This window comes from Medicago truncatula, chromosome 5 (assembly GCF_003473485.1).
Source record: "Medicago truncatula cultivar Jemalong A17 chromosome 5, MtrunA17r5.0-ANR, whole genome shotgun sequence".
Classification (NCBI taxonomy): domain Eukaryota; kingdom Viridiplantae; phylum Streptophyta; class Magnoliopsida; order Fabales; family Fabaceae; genus Medicago; species Medicago truncatula.
The window spans coordinates 38,044,012-38,068,775 of NC_053046.1; the positions used below are offsets into that span (position 1 = coordinate 38,044,012).

Sequence of the window (24,764 nt, forward strand, 5' to 3'; positions counted from 1 at the left end):
ATGATGTGGCCAATTAAAAAAAAATGCCAAGTCACCGTCACGTAAGAGAATTTGGTGAGTTGGACAGGGGAGGTTGGTTTTTCGATTTTTTTTTTAAATTTTTTTATGAGGATGTAAATCAAACCGAAAATTTTATAGAGACGAAAATCGGAAATGACATATTACAGAGGTGAAAAACACTATTAACCCTTAAATTAAATGGTCCGACTAGAAGCAATGAATGAAAGAGAAAAAAGAAAGAATTGAATTGAATTGAATAGTTGGAGCTTAGCTCTCAACCATTTAATATACATTTACAACAATACAAACTTGATTTTCTAATTTCAAGCCTCTCAAAAATGAGACTTAAATTGAATAGTTGGAGCTTAGGCTCTCAACCATTGAATATATATTCACAACAACACAAAATTGAATCTCTTATTTTAAGAGAAATGAATAATAAGGCTATTCCTAACCCCTAACCTATGTATATACATAATAATCAAATTTATATACACAAAAGGAAAGATGAAAATCACAACACTAATTACGTTAAACTGTTTACACTTAGCTTCAATGAAATTTAAAATGCTTCATCAAAGCTAATAAAATTTGTCAAGTGATCGCTGCATGTTGACTGCTTATAACGACTTGTTGTGTACTCTATATATTCACAAAGATTCATTGGCCAGCGACTGTTCCATCGCTTTCCAAAACTTCAGCTCTACGTCAAGATTCAGAATGCATTGATTTCTGTTCTACATGCTTCTTCAAATCACTGCAAAATCGACATCAATATAAAAGAATAAGTATGCATAGTTTAGTAAAAGAATGATTCAGAAAATAGAATATCAAAATTCTCTAGGCAGTTTAGAATTCCTAATTGAAACACACCTGCAACGTGGTATTCTACATTCCGAGTCTTTGCAATTTCTGGAGTGAGCAGTTAGTATAAACCATATCTTCTTACAATGCTGGCAGCCCCCATTCACTCGAATTTCACACTTACTGGCATGAGAGAATAGCTTCTTGATCTGAGAACAGTTTGGATGAGAGCATGGTTCAGACTTAGTTGCCCGGCATTGAGATGCATGCTTCAAAATGTTCAACAGTTTCACCTTCTGTGTATAAGTCAGTAAGTATGATCAACAATCTAGTCTAGAAAACAATAAATCGAGAAAATTAAATTCATACCATTTCCTCATTTGACTCCTGATTCCCAGATTGACATACTGGTGTTGAACAATTTTGACTCAACTGGTGTTCGTTTTGAGTCATCATCACAGTAGGATTGTGTAGATGGTAGAGGATCATCATGGAGGAATACTTGGCACGACGGAGTGTGTCAAACTGAAACTGAGACTTCTGGCAGAAGATCAAAAAGTTATCCCTATTTTCAAACAATTCACTCTCAAGGACGATATCATTACGTTTAGTGTCGGAGGGGATATCATCAACAGAAGCCTGAAAATGGCACAAAATTCAATGTTTTGCATGAAGTTACTAATGATGAGAAAATTATATGAAAAAACATCAGGTTTAGGTTGTTACCTGACAAAGTGTATGCACCTCGCCGTTCTTTGAAGTGTGTTCCTCAGAACTATGGCATCTGAAATATGAGAAAAATGAAAATCAATGACAAAATCCCTTTCATTCAATATTAAACCATTGTAAAAACAGTTCAAATATGTATTCAAGTTATCATACCTTTCACACTCCTGAAACTTCTTGCATTCAGTGCAAAACCATCGCTTCCCAGACACTATCACTTCATGGCAGTGTATGCATGAAGATCGCAAGTGAGCTACGAGGAAGTTTTCTTTTGTAGGCAATATATTTTGGCCAACCTAATCAAAATTATAAAAATAACTTAAACTGGTATATGATAAGAAAATTGCAACATGTCATTTACTCAAGTATAAAAAAGGATGTAGAACACTATAAAGGGAAAAAGTGGATGAAAGTAAAAGAGAAGATAGACATACTTTTTGCATCACCAGAATGTCTTTGGAAGGCTTGGCATGTCCCATGTCCTTTATTGTTCTATTTGACACTTGTTTCAACAACTTTTCATAGTTTACTCTACTCTCTTTTTCGAGGGTGTTGGCTACTACCATAGCATTACCGCACCAGCAGTCTCCGTCAAAGTATGGCAAACGAGAAGCTGTCACCTTGGACTTCCATTTTTCAGTAGGAAGAAAGAAACGATCATATACGTTAGTTAAACCAACGACAATATTCTCTTCGCTAGCCTTTTTTAGCATTGAAAGATACCTGCACAAATAAATAATATAAACAAAGATGATAAAAGAAAGGAAAATTGTACCCTCAAATTTTCAATGTAATGTATACATTAGCTCATGAAAATTCAACACACAGACTCATAAAAAGAAAAAAAGACTGACCAACGGCGTAGCTTATCATTCTTTGGAGTTTTTTGCTCTTCGGGATGGCAATATAGTATATAATCATCCCCTTTTTCTGAAGGAGCACAGGACCATATGTAGCAAGTTGAGAAACCATTTTTCTTGCAAAAATCAAGGTATCCAATCTGATGATAGGAAAAAAAAGCATAAATAGAAAGAATGGAAGGATTAAGTGTTCATTTTATAGTTCTATTGACATAGAAATAATCTTTAAAAGAAAAATACCAGGATCTCATGGTAAACGACGGTACGAAGGGCTTCCCCACTCTTTGTCCTTCTTTCAGGCCTAAAATACTTGACGGAATCAAGATATGAAATGTATACACAATGCTGATTGGGATTGCTGCATTCAGAGCCAAATTCCTGGACATACATTCCAAAAATGCATACATCTGCTCCTTCAATTTTCTGAAACAGAAGTATAACCTGAAACCAAGGGAACTTTTATTAAATCCTCTGAGACATATTAGAGTAGACATCAAGATACATTTAGTTCAGAAGAAACAATTAGAGGTATATTTATTTATTCATTGATAAACCATTGGACTTACTCTTGATCTATAAGAGAATTCAGTAGGGTAATTCTCCTCTGGGATGATGTCCAGAAACTGCTTATTCACTTTCAATTGCTTGTCGACAGATAGAACTTCTCTAATTGAAAGATTTTCTGCTGCTAAAACCTGCAATTTTGCAGTAATTCAAGCCACGCAAGTAAATAATCAATTTGGATGCATAAGAATAAGAAAAAGACAGGATACTAATTCATTACTATTTTCAATTTACATGCTTGCATAAGAATAAGAAAATGTTAAGATATTTGAAGTTTATGTGCATGCATGTGGATTTCTAGGTATTACCTCATCAAGTTTCTCATTCCCTTCAACTTTTTCCCAGTTCTCTCTCTCTTGCAGGAGACGCTCGAAAAGTCTTTTCTCTAAGTGGTCACTTAGCACAGTTCTTGTCAAGTCCTTAGCACAATAATTAGCAGCCTTTGAGGGAACATGCCGTCCATTTTCAATTTCTTTTAGGCGGCATAAAAGACATATGTACTCAGCCCTGCAGTCCAAATCTGCTTTCTTGTTGTAGAGTGCACATATTTGATGCTGCCACCTTTCACATTTAGTGCATTCAACCCACTAGAAGAAACAACAGTCATAAAGAGTTAGTTTTAATTTCTCTATATCAAGCTGAATTATATAGTAATGGATCTTAAAACTTACCGGTTCTTCAAGTACTTCATCATTATTCCTTTTTTCAAGATTTTTCTTGGAAATAGATGTCCCATTGAATGCAATTTTCCCACCTTTAGAAGTTTTGTAACACGTAGAACAAATGCAACCATGTGCATCAAAATCATCTTCTTTTGTACAGAAATATGTTCTCTTGATGCGGTTTCCACAATGTAAACAAAAAAGTGGGACTGGTGCAAAGTAAAGTCTTTCCTTTTCACATAATTGGCAAGTGTTTGCATCAATTCGTGCTTCAGCCTTAGAAGTAATCTGTGTTAAAAGAATTGTTAACTTTTAAATGCGTTAAACAAATTCAAAAGCAAATAGAATTATTACGCATATATCTAAATTGCAGGAATAGAAAATGAAATTTCAATAAAAATCACAAACTAAAAACAATTTATTTGTATTTTTGCAGATACTGACAAATATAAATACAATCTGTCAGCTGGTTCACGATACACACAAAATACTCTAAATAGCTTAACCGCATCAAGGTAATTGAAAACACTAAATGGAGGTGTACTAACCTGAACAGATTCCTTTCTCAGACTACTAACATGTTCTGTTATTTGCTTCCATCTGAATGAATCAATCAAGGAAACAGCATCATTTATTCTCTTAGTGGATTTTGTTTGCTTCTCTTGTTCAGCTTTTGGCTCACTGACTTCCTTTTGAGCATCTGTCCCCTCCTGGTTGAATCCAATTCCTTCTTGTTTGTCCTCTACATCAATAGGAGCATGCATATTGGAATTTGCTCCAATGTCCATTTCCATGGAAATGTTGTCTACAATGTCATGTCTTCCAAGATCTTTCTCCTCTTCACCATCATCATCAATAATAATAAGTTCTCTGTTAGTATTTACCCCCTTCTGGTTGAATGCAGTTCTGCCTTGTATGTCCTCTTCATCATCATCAGCATCAATAATAATAACATCCTTCTCGAGAGTAGGCATACTGTCGATTCCCACTGATATTTGGCTAGCCTGTAAGCCTTTCGAGGGAATCATCTCGTGAATTGGTTGATCGTGACTTGCATCGTTAACTAAAGAGACATCAACACCATACTCCATTATTTTCCGTCTTTTGTGGTTGATATCTAACTTCTGTGGTTGATGTTCACCGAAGTCTATACAAGACCAGACGTCAGGAAAATTATCGTCAAATTCTTCAGTGTTGCCATCATGAGTGGAAAATTCTGAAGTATTCACCGAGGCAGATTGAGAGAATGTAAAAGTTGACTTTGGAACACCCAATAGAGCTTGCACACGCTCATGCAACGTCTCCAGGTTCATATATTCCTCCTGCCAAATATGTAGAAAAACAATTGTGCTTAATTAACATCATATAGGTACAACTCTCATTTGATACTCTTATTGGCTATTATTATTAGCAAAAAAATACTACTTCAATGCTCAGACACAATTCAAGAAACATACCTTTGAAGCAGCATTGGTAAGTAACGAAATTTCCAGCATAGGTGCAAATATCTCATTCTGAATGATTTCAACACTGAATAAAATTTATGGTCAGTATCGTCTCAATTCAATCACAATCTTGAGTTTAAGTAAATGCAACCACATTTCTGTGAAAATTAAATCACTTTGACTTACATTTTTCTTCTTATTGAACAACGGTTGAATACCATTTCAGGATGATACCGCCAGTCCGTGGAGAATCCTAGTTGATTACTTAATTCTTCAAAACATCTCTTTCGCGAAATGTTTGAGACAACTGATGAAGTATTCCCAGCAAGATGGCAACCCTTAACGAGCATCTTCTAGCTTTATCAGAAGCTATTTAAATTCTGAAGCCATAAGAAATAATCAACAAATATAAGTCAGAGAAATTCCAACAATGTTCTTGATGTGCCATAAACTTTAAAGAGGGAAAACATGATTAACATAAATTTTAAACAAGCTCACAATTAAGAGTGCATCTATAAGTACCAATGTGAACAGCAATCGGAAATTGGATGATCAAGAAATGTTTAAGTAGAAATTGGATGAACACGAGAAAAAAAAATTAAAGAAGACTAATCTGAAATGCATTATTAAAGTATTGAGTATTGATTAACCATAGACCATTTAACAATCCTAAGAGCCATTCAGCATGATACATCTTTTAATCAATTTAAATTTCACTTAGAAAGAAACTTAACCAGCTTAAACCTTAGCTCATCAATGCTAGAAGTTAGGTCATAACATGAAAGCAAAATCTTTGAACATTAAAAAGTATCAAACAGTGTTGTTAAATAACCAATCTAGCGGCACTATATCGTAGCAGAATTTAGACAAACTGCATACGCTATTCAGTACAAAATATTGTCAAATAGATGTTACAGAGGCGAAACTATAGCACTATTGCACCGTGGAATTTCAACAAATCGGTGTTGTCAATCGCGGATCATGGATAAATAGAAATTAAAGCGTTATTCGAATTCCGCTGCGCGTCGCAGTAGCCGCAAAATTCGCAATCTTTTCAAAGATTCTTGGAACCATTCATTAATTCCATTCAAATTCAATGGCCTTTTATCAACGTTTATTAAACCAACTATTATTTATCAACATTCAAAATTCGAATTCATTAATTCAAAGAAAAAAAACTCATTAATTTGATTTCATAATATGAATAAATTTTCTGAATGAAAACAGTATTTAATTAAAAAGATCGAAGTTATTATGATCAATTCATAACCATACCCTGAATAAAAGTAGGGCTACGGTTTTAGAATTGGAAAAAACATCCATTCAACAACAGCAAAAAATTTGGGTTAGGGTTTTAGATTCTTGGAACAATTAACATTAATTCTGTTCATATTTAATACTCAATTTGATTATCATCATCATCATTATGAAACCGATTATTATTATCAACATAGAAACACTCGGATTCATTAATTCAGAGGAAAAACTAAAACTTGTTTATTAAGGTTCATATTAGGAATTGAATCTATGAATAAAAACAGAAATTAAGAGCAATATTGAAATTGTTATCATCATTTAAAGTGAATTGAATAATCACTTAGTTTAAAATAAAACCCCCAATTTCGAATCAATAAAATTAGGGTTAGGGTTTAAGAATTGGGAAAAAGATCTGACGTTGACGCAAATTGTTTATTAAGGTTCAACAATAAATAAATAAAGTTAGAGAGAGAGAAAGAGAAACATACAGAGTAACGTGGGTGCTAACTTAACGCTCTGACGTTGACGCAAAATCCTTTTTTTCTCAGCTGGCTATGAGTATCATATATCTAAAGTGTGATCCAACGGTTGTTGTTTATTAGAGGAGAATCCGGTCCTAGTGATTGATCAGTTTTAAGGTTTTACTGTCACTTTATCTAAATTAATATAACTGATTTACCAATTAAACTAATACTCTTCAATGTCTTGATATATCTTACTAAGCATATTTTAATGTTAAGAATTCTCCTTAAAAACATTGAAAAGGTAGTAAATAATTTTGGGTCTCATAATTAGGGATTAAAAAAGAAATCACCTTTTCTTTTTTAAAAAAATCACTTTTATCTAAGGAAAAAAAATCACTTTTAAATATTTGTATCTAAAAATCTCTTGTTAAATAAATATCACTGCAAACACAAAATAATTTATGGTTTTTTTACATAATATCCAAATTATTATATATCCAAATAATTTTATTTTTTTAATACGTAACAAACAAACTCTTAGAGATTTTTTTTTTTTTTTTTGAGCAAAAACTCTTAGAGATTATTTTATAGAGATTTTATGAAAAAAATATAAAGTTATTTTGGGTTTGTTCAACATCATACAAATCACTTAAAAATGATTTTTAACTTGTTTGAAATTTGAGTGTTTATGGTTTCTATCTAAGTTCCAATATATAGGTTTCATTTATTGTTGATAATTATATTCAAGGTGTGTTGATCATTAAATATGGGTATTTTTTAACCTTAGGTGGGAGGGGTTCCTTTGTTGGTGAGGTTTAGGCGTTTATATGATTTATCTGTTAATAAGTCATGTTCGGTGTATGATATGTTTGTGTACGGGTGGGAGGAAGGCGGTGAAGTGTGGAAGTGGCGGCAACGATTGTGGGACTGAGAGGAGGAAATGGTAGGGGAGTGTAGGAGATTTGCTTGGTAATGTGATTTTGCAGGATGTTTAGATCAGTAGCAATGACAATTGAATCCCGTGGGTGGCTACTATGTTTATGGCACTAATCAGTTACTTACTTCCGATGAGAATCCTAATGTAGGGGTAGAGACGACCCCTCAAATATATCTAATGCTACAAGACTAGCGCAAAGTGAGGGAGTGAAAACACCATCTTTTAGAGCAACAGATGCAAAATAAAAAAAATGGTGGAGTAAATGCAGCATGATCAAGAGTGTGAGCAAAAATGTTGCCAATAATTATCAGACTTAAATGTAATTTTGGTCTCTTTGTTTTAACAAATCCGCAATTTTAGTTTCCCTAATTTAAATTTTGCAATTCCATTCCCTCAATTTAAATTACACTCCACTCTTCCAAGAGAAGTTTGAATTACACTCCACTTCCCTCTTATGTTAAAATATTTTTTTTTTTTGAACAAACTAAAATGGGATATTATATTAACAACAATGGTTCACCCCCCGCACAAGGTGTGCAAGAAGCAAACCAACCAAGAGTGTATACAAGATCAAGGTGCCCAAACCAAGGAAACACCGCCAAAACAAACTTTTATGTTAAAATATACACTCCCCTCCCTTGAAAATTAAACTTTATACTTCCCTCCCCTAAAAGATGCTAGAATTACAAGTCACTCCCTTAATAATTAAATATGCACTACACTTAATGATAATTAAATTTAAATAATTTTTTTATTAATTTTATTACTTAGAGTATAAAGTTCACTTTAAAATGAGCATACTTTATTGACTTTTGTCATTTCTCACATATTTTAATTGTTTTTGTGTTGTTTCATGTTTTATAATAGGGTTTAAAACTATATGTTAATGAAATTTTGAATAAAAACTAGCAAAAAATTTGCATTGAAACTTTGATTATATTAAAATGGACCTGCAATACTATTTCTCTTTAAAGTGTGTTAGATTATTATTTTTTGCTAGATTGTTAGAAATATAAAAAAAATTAAGGGATTAAAGTGTAGATTTTAATATAAGAGGAGAGATGAATGTAACTCAAGCTTTTTTTTTTTTTTTTTTTTTGGTAGATAGACGAAATGGCAAAGCCATTATAAACTCACACACACAAGTGGAGGTACCGGGGTTCGAACCCCGGTCATGGCATCCGGCCTAACAATTTCGGCATTTTGCCAGTTTTTCTACCAGAGGAGGGGAGTGAGATATTTTCTAATAATATATTTTGAATAAAAGGCGAGGAAAATGTATATTTTAACATAAGAGGGAGATAAGTTTAATTCAACCATCTTTCAAGAAAAGGGAGTATAATTTACTCTTAAAAATTCATACATTTGATACTTCCCATTAATTTAGCTCTCACTTTTGATAACGTAACAACTAATTGAGCAATGTAGCATTAACAATACGCTTAAGTGAAAGTCATGCAATAATTTGACTATTTTAAACTAAACAATACAATTCAAATACCTTTTTTTATTTATTTCTGAAATAGTAAAAAACATAAAAAAAAATAGAGAAAATATGAAAAGTTGAACACTCACATAAACCCAAATGTGCTAAACACACATCTCAAACCCCTTTCCAAAAACTATATTTGTAAGATGTCACTCGAAACATTTTTCCTCTTGAACGCCACTCAAAACATTTTTCCACTTAATCCTGAAATTGGATTTTGATCACCATCTAAAATCTGCATCAAAGATGAATGAGGCGGTGGAGAAGTGGCACGAGGAGATTGGGAATTGAGATGAGGAGAAAGAGGACGAGGAGAACGAGAATGGCCACAATGTACTTTTTTTGGAGCGTGAGATTGAATTGTTGGAATTGAAAGTTTGACATCTTCGACGTGGAATGGTTTGGTGGTGGTGGATGGTGGAGTTTGAAGGCTTTATGGAGTTTTGGTGGATGAGGTTGGTCGTCATCGGAGGAACCCATTTATATCAGTTTGTGAGCTACGACAGAGAGTGAATGACTCGGTCGTGGTTGGGGGTAGAGAGAAATGTTGCGTGAGTTTGGTCCTAGGGTAATTACCGGGGCCGGTCCTATGAAAGTGCATCAAGGCCCTTGACACAGGGGATAAAACTTAGAGGGGCCTCAAAATTTGGAAAAAATGATAAAAAAATCTGTACATACGGCTAAAATCTGTCACTAAATGTCCTTTTTCCGTAGGTAAAAGTCTGAAAGACAGCAATTTTGCTGTCAATTATGCATTATTCATAGGTAAATGTTTATTTATCTGTGGGTAAAAGTCTTTAGATTTTTTTCAATTATTTTTAAATGAAAAATTGTCAAGATTTACGAGGCCTCCAAACAACCCTGATAATTACTAATTCCTCACAAATGACAGATTTCCTAGGGCTTTGGTGTTTCATAGGAGTTTCAATCGCTAGAAAACACAAGAAAGAGGAAATTAAATTATGCTGATCGCTTTTAAAAATGATCTTTTAAACATTAGTTAAAAATCCTTCACTTAAAGCAAGCTTGTTTCAAAACATTTTAAGACATTAACGTAAAAACAAAAAAGGGAAAAGAAGAACACACAAGTATTTTTATATTACTTTAGAATCAATATTGCAACACCTAGCTGTCTCCTGAAAGTGTGATTTCTTCTTCATCACTCGAAGAACTTAATCCATTATAACCAAACTAGCTAAGTAACAAGTATATTAACCACCTCAACATATGTTTAGTATTATAATCAAACAACAACTCGTGAACCAAACAAATTATTCTTCTTGATAGGTTATAATTAAATTCCCAAAGATAGATGTTGCATCTAAACCAACTTGGTTCTTAAAAGAGCATCAACAAAGGATCCCCTAATTTGGATATTTAAGTGGATCTTATACACATTACTCATTTTTTAATTTTTTGAAAATTAGTACTTAATAAAACACTCAATATCTTTAATCTTTAAAAGTTACTTGTACATTTAAAATTATATTTAAATTAGAGATCCATCAATGTGGCACTTCAAAAATTTAAATTGATGTAGAACAGTAGAGACTTGTTAAATTGAATATACATTAACAACAATACAAAATTGATTATCTTGTTTTAAGAGAAAAGAAAAAAAAAAACTAGGCTATTGCAATCATAATCTAAATTGAATGTATATTCACAACAATACAAAATTGAATCTCAATACTTATGTTTAGAACTACTTTTTACATACACTTAGCTTAAACGAAATTTAATACGCTTCATCAAAGCTGATAAAAACTGATTTCGATAAGCTTAATCACTAACTATTTTGAAAGCTGTATAGTAGCTTATAGTTGTTTACTGTGAACTCTTTATATTCACGAAGATTCATTGATCAACGACTTCATTGCCACTTTTGATTCTATATACTTCTTCAGATCCCTGCAAAATCGACATAGTGAATTGGGGCTGCCAGCACTGAAAAAGATACTAACTGCTCACTCTAGGAATTGCAAAGATTTAGAATGTGAATTGCCACTGCATATGCATATGCGTACCATGGTGCAGGTGTCATTTTGTTCATTGGCTAAACTTTGCATAAATATAGTTATTCACTTCACAGCAGAGTAGAGTGAGCAGTTAGTATCTTTTTCAGTGCTGGCAGCTCCAATTCACTCGAATTTTGCATTTACTAGCATGAGAGAACAACTTCTTGATTTGAGAACAGTATGGATGAGAGCATGGTTCAGCCTTAGTTGCGCGGCATTGAGATGCATTCAGCAGTTCTTACCAGCACCGGTTTCTGATTTAACTCGTCTTGATTCAACTTGTGTTGATGGAAATCAGCATCTCGCTCCTTATATTCTGGACAACAATTATCACATACTTTTCAAACTGCCAGCAGAATAGAATTCTTTAGATGATAGAGGATCCTCATTCAGGAATACTTGGCGTGGCGGGGTGTGTCAAACTGAAAAGATGGACACGGCTGAAACAGTACAGAACCGGCCAAAACACAAGCAGCATGGCAAAACAAAGACCACCACAAAATAGGAAAGCTAACAGGCTCCTAAGAAGATGAAAACAGAAAACAGAGATCACACCCAAAGAAAACATACAAAAAACACCATAAAAAACCAAACTTCCAAAAGAGCTATCTACCCAAACACTCTCTAGGATTCCAACACCATTTATAGAACAAACAAGACGGAATTTTTAGCCGGTTCAAACTCCATTGCCACGAGAGAACCTTGACTTCCTCCACCATTTCATCAACCTCTACTTGACCTTATTGTTAAAGATCCAGTCATTTCTCGACTTCCAAATAACCCAAATTGCCGAAAGCCAAATTAACCAAGCCCCTCTCTTCAATTTCTTCAAATGCATCTCACCAGACCAACCATTAATATGAAGAAATAAATTTGACGGTGTGATGACGTTGAATTGAAATGAATTGAAACCACCTCATCACCTCCAACCAAACTCTAGATGTCACTCTACTATGTAAAAACAAATGCACCGCGTTTCATCTTCAAGCCCACAAAACACAAACCTCTTAGAGTCATCAACTGCCAAAAGATGTCTTCTCAAGATTAACCTTAGTTGGAATGCGACCAAGAAGCAAGGTCGATGAGAATGCCAACACCTTTGACGGTGCCTTACTTTTCCAAAGATTTCGGAACACCACCTCCTCCTCCCCACTCCAAACCCCCTCTACTAACCGCAAGTCTTGTAGGATTTTGTAACGGGATGATATCATCTCATACTGTTTAGTGTTGAAGGGGATATCATCCACAAAGACTTGAAAACGGCATAAAGTTTAAAGACCATACTAATTTGCATAGAACTACTAATGATGAGAAAACCATATGAACTTAACTTCAGGTTTAGACTGTCACCTCTTTAAGTGGATGTACCTCATTTTTAATTGAAGTGGGTGCGTCAGAGGTATGACATTTGAAATACCCTTTCCGTTCCACAATGTAAGCAAAAATTGGTCAAAATGAACCAAATATATTAACTTTTACTAACCAATTTTTGCTTACATTTTGGGACGGATGGAGTAAATTAAAATATGAAAGTCAATAACAATCTACCCTAGTACTAGATTATTAATATATCGTTTGATTTTTTTTAAATGATAAAGATTTAAATTAATAAACATTTACAAATATTTAAATATGTCTAATATCGGTTGTTATAATAAAAATAATTATTAACCAAAGAAACTAAGAAAATAATTTTATTTTAGAATTTTAAAACAACAAATTCCTTTTATTTAATAATTTTATTAAATAAAAACACAATCTCAATCCTAATTACAAAATTACATGTCACTGGAATACACGTTATATAAGAACTGTCCCATCTCTCTCTATTTGTGACTCCACCTCTCTCTCTCTCTCTCTCTCTCTCTCTCTCCTTCTCTCTCATTTTGGTTCTTATGCAACCATGCGTCCAAATTAATATTCTTTGGACGCATGGTTGCACAAGAACCAAAATGAGAGAGAAGGAGAGAGAGAGAGAGGTGGAGACACAGATAGAAAGAGATGGGGCAGTTCTTATATAATGTGTATTTCGGTGACGTGTAATTTTATAATTAGGATTGAGATTGTGTTTTTATTTAATAAATTATTCAATAAAAGGAATTTATGGTTTTAAAATTCTATTTTTTTTTTTTAGTTTCTTTGGTCAATAATTATGTTTATTATAACAATCGATATTAGATATATTTGTAAATTTTTATTAAATTAATATTTATCATTTAAAAAAAATCAAACGATATTATTAATAATCTAGTACCAAAGAAATGTTTTGCACATCCTAATCACTCTAGAATTTCTCCTATTTTCATAAAGGGAAAAATTGGATGAAAGTAAATGACAAGATAGACATACTTTTTGCATCACCATAATGTCTTTGGAAGGCTTGGCATGTCCCATGCCCTTTATTGTTTTATTTGACACTTGTTTCAACAACTTTTCATAGTCTCCACTACTCTCTTTTTCGAGGGTCTCGGCTACTACCATAGCATTCCTGCACCAGCAGTCTCCCATAAAGCATGGCAAACGAGAAGCTATCACCTTGGACTTCCCTTTTTCAGTAGGAAGAAAGAAACGATCATATACGTTGGTTAAGCCAACGACAATATTTTCTTCGGTAGCCTTTTTTAACATTGAAAGATACTTGCACAAATAAATAATATAAACAAAGATGATAAAAGAAGGAAAATTGTACTCTCAAATTCTCAATGTAATGTATACACTAGCTCATGAAAATTCAATACACAAAGACACATAAGAAGAAAGAAAGATTGACCAACGACGTAGCTTATCACTCTTCGGAGTTTTTTGCTCTTCGGGATGGCAATATAGTATGAATAATGCTAGATGTCCCGACAGGCATGTTCCCGAAATCATCCCAAGAGAATTGGCAGATTAACAACCATTGGATCTTAAGTTTTATATGATTGACCGCTTCATCAAAAAAAACAAAAAAACAAAACATTCACCGCTTCATCATAAAATAATAACAATCAGATTTAATTAAAAACAAAATAACACCAAGGATGCCGCCATCCAGTAGAAACTATAATTGGATAGAATGGTTTTTCGTGATTCTTTCTTGAAGAATTCTTTCGGGACATATAGCAGTCCTCATATAGTATATAATCATCCCCTTTTTTTGAAGGAGCACATGCCCATATGTAGCAAGTTGAGAAACCACCTTTCTTGCAAAAATCAAGGTATCCAATCTGATGATAAGAAAAAAAAAGAAGCATAAATAGAAAGAATGGAAGGATTATTTATTAGTTCTCTTGACATAGAAATAAAGTTTAAAAGAAAAATACCAGTATCTACATATCTACTCCTTCAAATTTCTGAAACAGAAGTATAACATGAAACCAAGGGAACTTCTATTAAATCCTCCGAGACATATTAGATTTAGAGTAGACATCAAGATACATTTAGTTCAGAAGAAACAATATAGTGGTATATTTATTTATTAATTGATAATATATTGAACTTACTCTTGATCTATAAGATAATTCAGTAGGGTAATTCTCCTCCGGGATGGTTGTCGACAGATAGCATTTCTCTAATTGAAAGATTTTCTTCTGCTAAAACCTGCAATTTTGCAGCAATTCATGCCACATATGTAAAGAATCTAGAATTTTCAAACCAGTATAAATTTGGATGAAAAAGATCAATAGTTTTAATAACAAATTTAAATTTACATGCATAAGAATAAGAAAAAGACATGATACTAATTTATTACTATTTTCAATTTACATGCTTTCATAAGAATAAAAAAAATGTTAAGATATTCGATGAGCTAACATGCATTCCATTTTCAATTTCTTTTAGGCGGCATAAAGGACATATATACTCAGCACTGCAGTCCAGAATCCACGTCTTCTTTCTTGTTATAGAGTGCACATATTTGATGCTGCCATCTTTCGCATTTATTGCATTCAACCTACTAGAAGAAACAACAGTCATAAAGAGTTAGTTTTAATTTTTCTATATATCAAGCTGAATTATATAGTAATGGGATCTTAAAACTTACCGGTTCTTCAAGTACTTCATCATTATTCCTTTTTTCAAGATTTTTCTTAGAAATAGATGTCCCATTGAATGTGATTTTCTCACCTTTAGAAGTCTTTTAACATGCACAACAAATGCAACCGGCCTGTGAATCAAAAAGTGGGACTGGTGCAAAGTAAAGTCTTTCCCTTTCACATACATAAGGAAAATTCTATGGTGAAGTCACGAAAATGATTTTTCTGGTGAAGTTAACACTATAGTATAAAAAATGTTGTGAGTAACACCCCACTGTTTGTACAATGACATCAAAAGTTCAGTCCCCATAGTATCAACAATTCATCATACTAACAAGAGTACATTTAATCTAATTTTATCCTACCTTTTTTTTAAGTGTAACACCCCACAAAGTGTAACACTTAAAACTATCACATAATATCATCAACTATGTTTGTATGTTAAAGATGTCAACGATAAAATAATATTTGTAAGTCCAAGATGTTGCAAGCATTACTAAATGAATTACTATTAATCATGAATTAGTAATCAACAATTTAAAAATGAATCAAGCATTAAGATTAAAATTAACTTTTTTAAAAAAGTCAATTTTCTGACTGCACCGTAGAAGCACCCACATAAATGGCAAGTGTGCGTATCAATTCTTGTTTCAGCCTCAGATGCAACATGTGTTAAAAGAATTGTTAACATCTAAATGCGTTAAACAAATTCAAAAGCAAATAGAATTATGCATATATCTAAATTAAAGGAATAGAGAATGAAATTTTAATAAAAATTGCAAACTAAAAATAATTTATTTGTATTTTTGCAGATATTGACAAATATAAATACAATCTGTCAGCTGGTTCATGATAAACACAAAATCATCTAAAGGGGATTCACTTAGCGGTGTCTCACAGATATTATTCAAGGCTTGAGGAAATTTTTTAGTTTGACTATGTTTATTAATGATATGATTTGTTCTTTTGGTTGTGATTCAAGACAAGCCGAAGGAATTAACACATGATTCATGACGTTGGTGACGGTGGTTATTCAGGTTTGTGGGCGCTTTGGGTGGAAGAAATATCATTTTTTCGCCGAACACTTTTTAGCTTTCTTTTTAATTCTCAACCTACAAAATCAATATGTGTGTGTGTGAAGTACTAAAAATTGTGTGCAAATTTTTTATTTATATTTGTAAAGTGATTTTTCAAAGGAATGATAAAAATGTGATTATGTAGTAAAAAAAAGGTTAAAAAGTGATTTTGCTTTCGACAAAATTATATATATTTTTTATATTATAATATTTTTGATCTAGAAAACAAGAAAATTAACCTAACTTTAACCTAGGTTAGTCCCTAATAAGAGTGGTTGCGCTCACCATTTTGACAAAAGTTGTAAGAACCAACAACGCTTCTATCAAAGTCACTTTATCTCGCTGCATTTCTTGCATTTGTGTAGAGAAAATTGTCCGCTCTATACAAATGCATGAAATGCAGCCATATAAAGTGACTTTGATAAAAGCGTCGTTGGTTCTCACAACTTTTGCCAAAATGGTGCGTGACCACTCTTATAAGAGGCTAACCTAGGTTAAAATTAGGTTCATTTTCGTGTTTTCTAGATCAAAAATATTATAACATAAAAAATATATAATTTTTTCGATAACGTAAAAGTTGATTTCGAAACACCCAATAGAGCTTGCACATGCACATTCAACGTCTCTGGGTTTGTATATTCCTCCTGCCAAATATGTAGAAAAACAATTGTGCTTAATTAACATCATATAGGTACAACTTGCATTTGATACTCTTATTGGCTATTGATATTAGCAAAAAAATAGTAATTCAATGCTCAGACATAATTCAAGAAACATACCGTTGAAGCAGCATCAGTAAGTAGCGAAATTTCCAGCATAGGTGCAAATTTCTCATTCTGAATGATTTAAACACAAGTAAAATTTAGGGTTAGTATCGTCTCAATTCAATCACAATCTAGAGTTGAAGTAAATGCAACCACATTTCTGTAAAAAATTAAATCTCTTTCAGTTACATTTTTCTTCTTATTGAACAACGGTTGTATACCATTCCAGGATGATACCGCCAGTCCATGGAAAATCCTAGTTGATTTCTTAGTTCCTCAAGACATCTCTTTCACAAAATGTTTGAGACAACTGACGAAGTATTCCCACCAAGATGACAACCCTTAACAAGCATCTTCTCGCATTATCATAAGCTATTTGAATTCTGAAGCCATAAGAAATAATCAACAAATATGAGTTAGAGAAATTCCAACAATGTTCTTGATGTGCCATAAACTATAAAGAGGGATAACATGATTAACATAAATTTTAGACAAGCTCACAATTAAGAGTGCATATATAAGTACCATTGTGAACAGCAATCAGAAATTAGATGATCAAGAAATGTTTAAGTAGAAATTGGATGAACACGAAAAAAACAAAGTTAAAGAAGTCTAATATGAAATGGATTATTAAAGCATTGAGTATTGATTAACCATAGACCATTTTACTGTTAACAATCCTATGAGCCATTCAGCATTATACATCTTTTAATCAATTTAAATTTCACTTAGAAAAAAAACTTAACCAGCTTAAACCTTAGATCATTAATGCTAAAAGTTAGGTCATAACATGAAAGAAAAATCTTTGAACATTAAAAAGTATCGAAGAGTGTTGTTAAATAACAAATCTATTACAGAAAGATTAATTGAATAATCACTTCTTTTAAAACAAAATCCCTAAATTCAAATCAATAAAATTAGGGTTAGGCTTTAAGAATTGGAAAAAAAACCTCCATCAATTCATCATCATCATTCCAACATTACAAAACTGTGAATTGAATTATCAGTTCATTTAAAACAAAACCACCATTCAAATCAATAAAATCAGGGTTAGAGTTTAAGAATCAGAAAAAACGTCCATTCAACAACAACAACAATTTAGGGTTTTAGATTTTGGAACAATAAACATTAATTCTTTTCAAATTCATTATCATCATAATTATTAAACCCATTATTATTATCAAAATTAAAACACTCGAATTGATTAATTCAAAGAGGAAAAAAAAACTTGTTTATTAACTTTCAGATTATGAATTGAATCTATGAATAAAATCAGAAATTAAGTGCAAGATTGAAATTGTTTTCATCATTTAAAGCTAATTGGAAAATCACTTGATTTAAAAGAAAAACCCTCAATTTCGAATCAATAAGATTAGGGTTAGGATTTAAGAATTGGGAAAAACCTCTATTCAACAATAAATGAAGTTAGAGAGAGAGAAAGAGAAATATACAAGCAACGTGGTGTTAACTCAAAGCTCTGAGGTTGACGCAACTGTTGTTGTTTTCTTGAATAAAGCAATGGAAATAAAATGCAAACCAAAATTAAGGCCTGAACATGTTTGCATAAAAGAGAGAAAGGAAGCCAAAGACTATCCTATAGCAACAAAAACAAAGAGTTGTTGTTTTCAAAATCCTTTTTTTTTTTTTTTTTTTTCTTTCTCATAGCTGGCTATGAGTATTTATACATCTACGGTTTCCATAAATATATTTCATTTCAAATGATGAAAATTAATGATGTTTGACCCAAGTTTTCTCCATTGATGAATTTGACCCAAGTAATGATGTTTCTATGTGTGTCTCAACTTGGTCGTCAATAGTTGGTGGAAAATTACCACCCGAAAAAAAAAAAAAAATAGTTGGTGGATAAGTGAAGGAGAAATTAAATGGTGGTGGGAACCATTGGCATCAAGTACACAAAATGGCCTAAACTTTTAACATCACGGAGATGGGTTTAAAGTTCATTAGTGTTGAGATGACTAGCGCAGAGTGGGTGCGGTTATGGTGCATAAGGAAATTCTTATGCACACTGCATAAATCTAGAAATGGTTTTGGAATACAACTCACAGAAACTATTTCCACAGCAAAATAGTTTTGGCATAATTTTATGCAGGGTGCTGGAAATCCTTATGCAGGGTGCTGGAAACCATTAAGTATATCTAATGATTTTGGAGTACAACTCACATAAATCATTTCTGAATTTATGCAGAGTGCATAAGGATTTCCTTATACACCATAACCGCGCCCTCCTAGAGGGCGTTTGTTTGACGGTTGAAAATTTCATTTTTGGGAATAATCTTTCTTGAAAAATAATAATATGAATCTTATTCCTAGGTATTTTTAAAAAAAAAATGTGTTTGGTAAATACTCATTCCGATCACTATTATAAGTAAAAGTTAATTTTTTAGGTTCATTGAATAAATGGTGTATACATATATCATTTATTGAATGAATCTAAAAAGTGAACTTTTATTTATAATAGTGATCGGAGGGAGTAATTGTCAAATTCATAGGTATAATTTGTTATAGTAGGTATATGGTAGTTATTTCAATTTTGTTACTATGTAAATAGGAACTATTTTTCCATCCACTTTCTTTGGGAACAAAATCATGGATAAGTCCTTAAAAAAAAAAAAAAAATCATAGATAAGTGGAACTTACTATTTTCCTAGAAATTTTTTAACTTGGTAACAAACAAAGGAATCTATAATTGCAACGTCCACATTCCTAAAGATAAATATTTACACCAGGAAACAAACACCGCTAGCCTTTGTAGACCATTAATGCTCAAACACTTCATCGTCTTAGATTAGAGTATACCTCTTGTTACACCATTAAAGATCAACACCAAACAGTACTTTGAGTGTGTATGTTAACGATCAATTCACCAGTGGAAAGTGGGGACCCATTGTTTCATAACTGTGAAATTATAGAGAAGTCCCTTCTATTGGTATAGTAATAATTATTTTTGTGACTTTTTGCCGGTATATTTCCACATTTTAGCAAGTGGACTCACACGATTTTTCTGAGTTCAACAAGTTAACTCGCTTTTCATTTGAGTCGACTCCGTCGAATATTCCAATTTTTAGCAATTTTTGAGTCTATCACCGAGTTAACTCAAAATTACAATGTAAAATCGTGAAATCGTACTATTTTACGAGTTAACACTCTTATGAGAGCAATGTTTATCATACTCCTTATCATATTATGTCTCTATCCTATCTTTCACATCAAATGAGACCCAAGTGTAAATAAATAAAATAAAGCTTACATATATTCTTTGTCCTTAATATATGTTAACTGTTCATTTTGATTCCTTAACTCTAAAATATGTGAATTTTATCGCTTATGTTAGTTAACACAACTTATATGCAAGATCAGTTGGTATGGACAATACATAATATATAAGGTCGGGGGTTCGAACCCAAAAAAAAAAAAAAAAAAAGTTAACACAACCTATGCCCCGTTTGGCATGCCTTTTTATTTACTTATGTTGCCAAACAACATTTAAAAAAGCTATTTGAATAAAAAGGTACTTTTCTTTAACAAAGAAAAACACATATAAGGAGCTTATATTAGAGTAGTTGAGAGTCACTTTAAAAAACTTATTTGGCATTGCATCAAGCATCCCTGTTTGAGCCGGTCTCCGAGATGTCACTTGACTGTGAGTTTCTCTCATCAACCTCGAGAAACTAGATTTGAGATCCGACGCCAAAAAAGCATCCCTTTTTGAAACTCAGCTGACCCATTTTTATTATTATATCGTTGTTAATTCTTTTGAGAAAATCACGTTTGTTGTTGATATTAATATCTCATATATATCTTTTCACCACTTTATTTCAATTTATCTTTTATTTAAATTTATTTATTTCTTCCTTTTTTTCCTGTTCTTAAATATTCCTTCATCTTGCAGTAGTCATAACGACCTTCATTTTATGCAATACCATGTATTGGTGTGTGGCATTTACGATGAAAAATTATACAATCATTAGGGTTTATATATACTATTTGAGTTAATTGTATATAATGAACTAGAGCTGTCAAAACGGGCCGAATCGAAAGCTCGAATAAAACGTAGAGTTTGGGTCGAATAAGTGCAGCCCGAATTTTTTCAGGGCTTTTTATCCCGACCCGTAAAAGCCCGTAACTCATTCGGGCTAGCCCGCATAAGCTAAGGGAATGTACACTTTTTAACCATAAAACTTTTTTTTTTTGAGGGAAAAAAAAAATTCACTTTTGATTTTTGGGTATTTTCTTTGTTTCTTTGTTTTGGGGTCGTGTCTATCTAATCTTTCTTCACATTTTCTTTGTTTAATTTTTTGTTTTCGTTTGATTAATTTGCCAAATGTTAGCTACTGCCAATTCATTAAATGTTACAGGAACTTAGCATTTCTCTTCTCGTTGGTACTCTCTTTTGGAATGATTGCTATAAGTCTATATAAATATTGATTTATTTCTCTTCTCGTTGGTACTCTCTTTTGGAGTGATTGCTATAATCTACATAAATATTGATTTGGAAGCCAATAATCAGTTACTACACATTAACTTTCTAAACACACAGCGATTGTATTCCTATAATTGAGTTATGTATTCTTCATTCATCCATATGCAATCATCCATCTGTGTGTTTGCTTATTATTGATCTATGCAGTTTTACTTATTTTTTGTTTTTTCTTATTATTAATTAATTGGAAAATTCTATGGTGAAGTCACGAAAATGATTTTTCTGGTGAAGTTAACACTATAATATCAAAAATATTGTGAGTAACACCCCACTGTTTGTACAATGGCATCAAAAGTTCAGTCCCGATAGTATCAACAATTCATCAGACTAACAAGAATACATTTAATCTAATTTTATCCTACCTTGTTTTAAGTGTAACACCCCACAAAGTGTAACACTTAAAACTATCACATAATATCATCAACTATGTTTGTATGTTAAAGATGTCAACGATAAAATAATATTTGTAAGTCCAAGATGTTGCAAACATTACTGGATGAATTACTATTAATCATGAATCAGTAATCAACAATTTAAAAATGAATTAAACATTAAGATTAAAATTAACTTTTTTAAAAAAGTCAATTTTCTGACTGCACCGTAGAAGCTCCCTAATTAATTAGCTCGTCGAAGTCCTTAAATGATTATAAAAAATAAAATAAAAAAGTACGTGCGGGCTGACCCGTTAGTCCGGTAGGGCCGGGCTCGGGCTCAATTATTCCAACCCGTATTTAAATCGGGCTTTTCAGTCCGACCCTAAAAAGCCCGTTGCCCATTCGGGCCGGCCCAAAAACGGGCTGGGTAGCCTGTTTTGACAGCTCTATAATGAACATTAACAGGTATTGACATGAATACGAGATTATTTTTTGTTTTATTGCTAGTAGATGGTGATTTTGGTACACTTGTTTATCCAAAACCTTATTTGTAGACCCTAATTTGATTTAATTGTATATTTAGTTATTCTCCATCAAAGATTCATTTAATAATTTTAGTTTATTAACAGCTATCTTTGTAGCTGACAAGTGATATTCATGAAGATGTGAGTATGATGATGCAAAACTTCCTTATACTTTGAAAGGAAAAAGGTATGTCCGACAGACGAAAATCTAAAAGCAGTTTGGAAGGTCACAGACTCGATGTTTCTGCAAACCTTATTACTCGGTAAAGTTTGCGTGGATTGTAGGGTTGAAGAAAGAAAGGCTGCAAATCGTCTTTTTTTGCATCCACTGTGGTACTGTGTGGAGGTTAATATAAGACAATTAAAATCATTCTTTACGACATGGTCTATTATTAGCATGATATATCAATTATTTTTGCATGTTGTTAGTTTGTGATTTAAATGCATGACTTCAATTTTCCTTTTCAATACATGAGTAATGAGTGAAATATGTATTATTTTTAAGATATATTGGTGTTTCATACATATAGTTAATGGTGTTGTGAGCATATTGAAATTCATGACTCCAAAAATAATGTTCATACATATAGTTATGCGTGATTTATCTAATATTAAAAATTGATTTTTTAATTTAAAATTAATAATATATTAATTTTGTTTTTATCTTTTCTTTAATTAATAAAACATGCTTTAAAATGAACATGTTTACTCCAAGTCAAAAGAGGTGTTGGAGGACACTCTCATCCATGATGAAAGACTAGACCACACGATTGAGACTGAGTAGCACTATCCAAGTTAATCTGAGAGCAATAAGGTGGAGAGAAAGAAGAAGAAGCAAGTGAATAAAGTGAAGCCTTCTAGCTTTAACTCAGCCGGAATGAGGGCCCGTGTCCAAAAGGGTTCCTCCAAAGCTACCTTGACAGATACATAATAGTTGGTTCAAAGGCAACAGTATAACTGCGTAGATCAACATTTTGGTTCAAATTTTCATAGAGAGGGTAGTTTTGTAGTAGTGGGTGGTTTCTGTGTTCCATGGTGGTCTTTGACACCTTTTTCTTAGGTCTTTTCCTTTCTTGGGATAGATCCGATTTTTCTTTTCATAGGTCTTACACATTGTGACTGTGTTGTATTGGTTCAGGCCTCTCCTATCTTTTATATTTTAGTGTTTTGATAAAAAAAAAAAAAAGTGAACATGTTACGAATAGAGGGTGAGGGATATTGGTCGTTGGTGATTTCAATTTTTTTTTGTGATGGTTGGGGTTTGAACCTCAAACTTTGTATATATTATGCATTGTCCTGTCAAGTGAGGAGGGTCGTTCCTATGATTCCGGAGGCTCGACTCAGTAAGTGAAAAAAATGCCCGTAATAAAATAAAAATGCTTTTTTTTTTTTTTTTAAAAGAACAATGTTCTATTTAATTTTTTTAAAAGATAAATACAAGGTGTCGTATATATGTGGTACACCCAAATGTGAAAATCACTACCGTATACATGAGGAATCTCAAACCACCCTCCCCAAAAAACATCCACCTAATACCAAAAGCCATGTGCCCACAAAGCTGGAAGCACATCATCCAATAGAAGTCACAACAATAAGAAAATAAACATCTAATTCAACAATTCTAACATTCATGATTATCATAATTTCATAAACATAGGGTTATATCACCAAAAAAATGAACTTTTTGACATAAAAACAAAAATCCTAAACAACATTAATCAAAAAATGAAGAAAAAGAGTGCAAGAATGTGGAAAGTTAGAACAAAGAATGAAGGTTTATACCTGAAGAGAGGAAAAAGAAGAGAATTTTGAAGTGAAAACGTTGAGAATATGTGTTATCTATTAAAGAGAGCAGAGAATCTGTGTTATCTATTAAATTTGTGTTGAGAATCTGTAGTAGCCTGGTCGGAAATCGAATCGGGGAAGAAGAAAAGGGAAGTCTGATGGATGAGTGGTGGTGATATAACACGTCGTATGAGTATCAAAAGAGAGACAGACAATAAGGAAAGAAACACGAGTGGTATCAGAGTTCTCAAAGATATTTTTTTTAGTGGAGTACTACTACTAGGTTATAATTTTTCTTTTTTAGACTCATACCTTGGGAAGTCCCAACTCCATTGAGCTCTTTGCACCCCCAAAGTCCGGCCCTACAAGTGAGCCAAACACACGAGCACGAGTTCAATTGTTTGTGCTTAGAAAGAAAGGGAGAGTGAGAATCGGTTGCCTATTTACTCATTTAAAAAAAGTATGATGTGGTATCATGTACGCGTGAGTGTTTGTTAGCGT

At 32.6% G+C, this 24,764-nt stretch overlaps 1 protein-coding gene across 1 annotated transcript; it reads right to left on the reverse strand.

The window, feature by feature from the left end:
• Positions 1-708: 708 nt before the first annotated feature.
• LOC11424409 (histone acetyltransferase HAC12) lies at positions 709-5,411 on the reverse strand. Its single transcript, XM_024784996.1, has 14 exons — positions 5,280-5,411; positions 5,074-5,130; positions 4,165-4,938; positions 3,626-3,904; positions 3,263-3,541; positions 2,957-3,085; positions 2,631-2,831; positions 2,385-2,530; positions 1,965-2,253; positions 1,687-1,826; positions 1,531-1,588; positions 1,174-1,443; positions 874-1,100; positions 709-757 (listed from the first exon to the last, which is right to left on the reverse strand). The coding sequence occupies exons 1-14, from the start codon at positions 5,409-5,411 to the stop codon at positions 709-711; spliced, it is 3,030 nt and encodes a 1,009-aa protein (XP_024640764.1).
• Positions 5,412-24,764: the final 19,353 nt, after the last annotated feature.

What these genes read in the sequence shown, in the direction of transcription:
- LOC11424409 (XM_024784996.1), bottom strand. Translation starts at nt 5,411, where the DNA reads ATGCTCGTTAAGGGTTGCCATCTTGCTGGGAATACTTCATCAGTTGTC. An exon ending in GGAATGAGAAACTTGATGAG is followed by an intron (nt 3,086 to 3,262) that starts GTAATACCTAGA and finishes GCAAAATTGCAG; the next exon opens with GTTTTAGCAGCAGAAAATCT. An exon ending in ACATTCTGGTGATGCAAAAA is followed by an intron (nt 1,827 to 1,964) that starts GTATGTCTATCT and finishes AATTTTGATTAG; the next exon opens with GTTGGCCAAAATATATTGCC.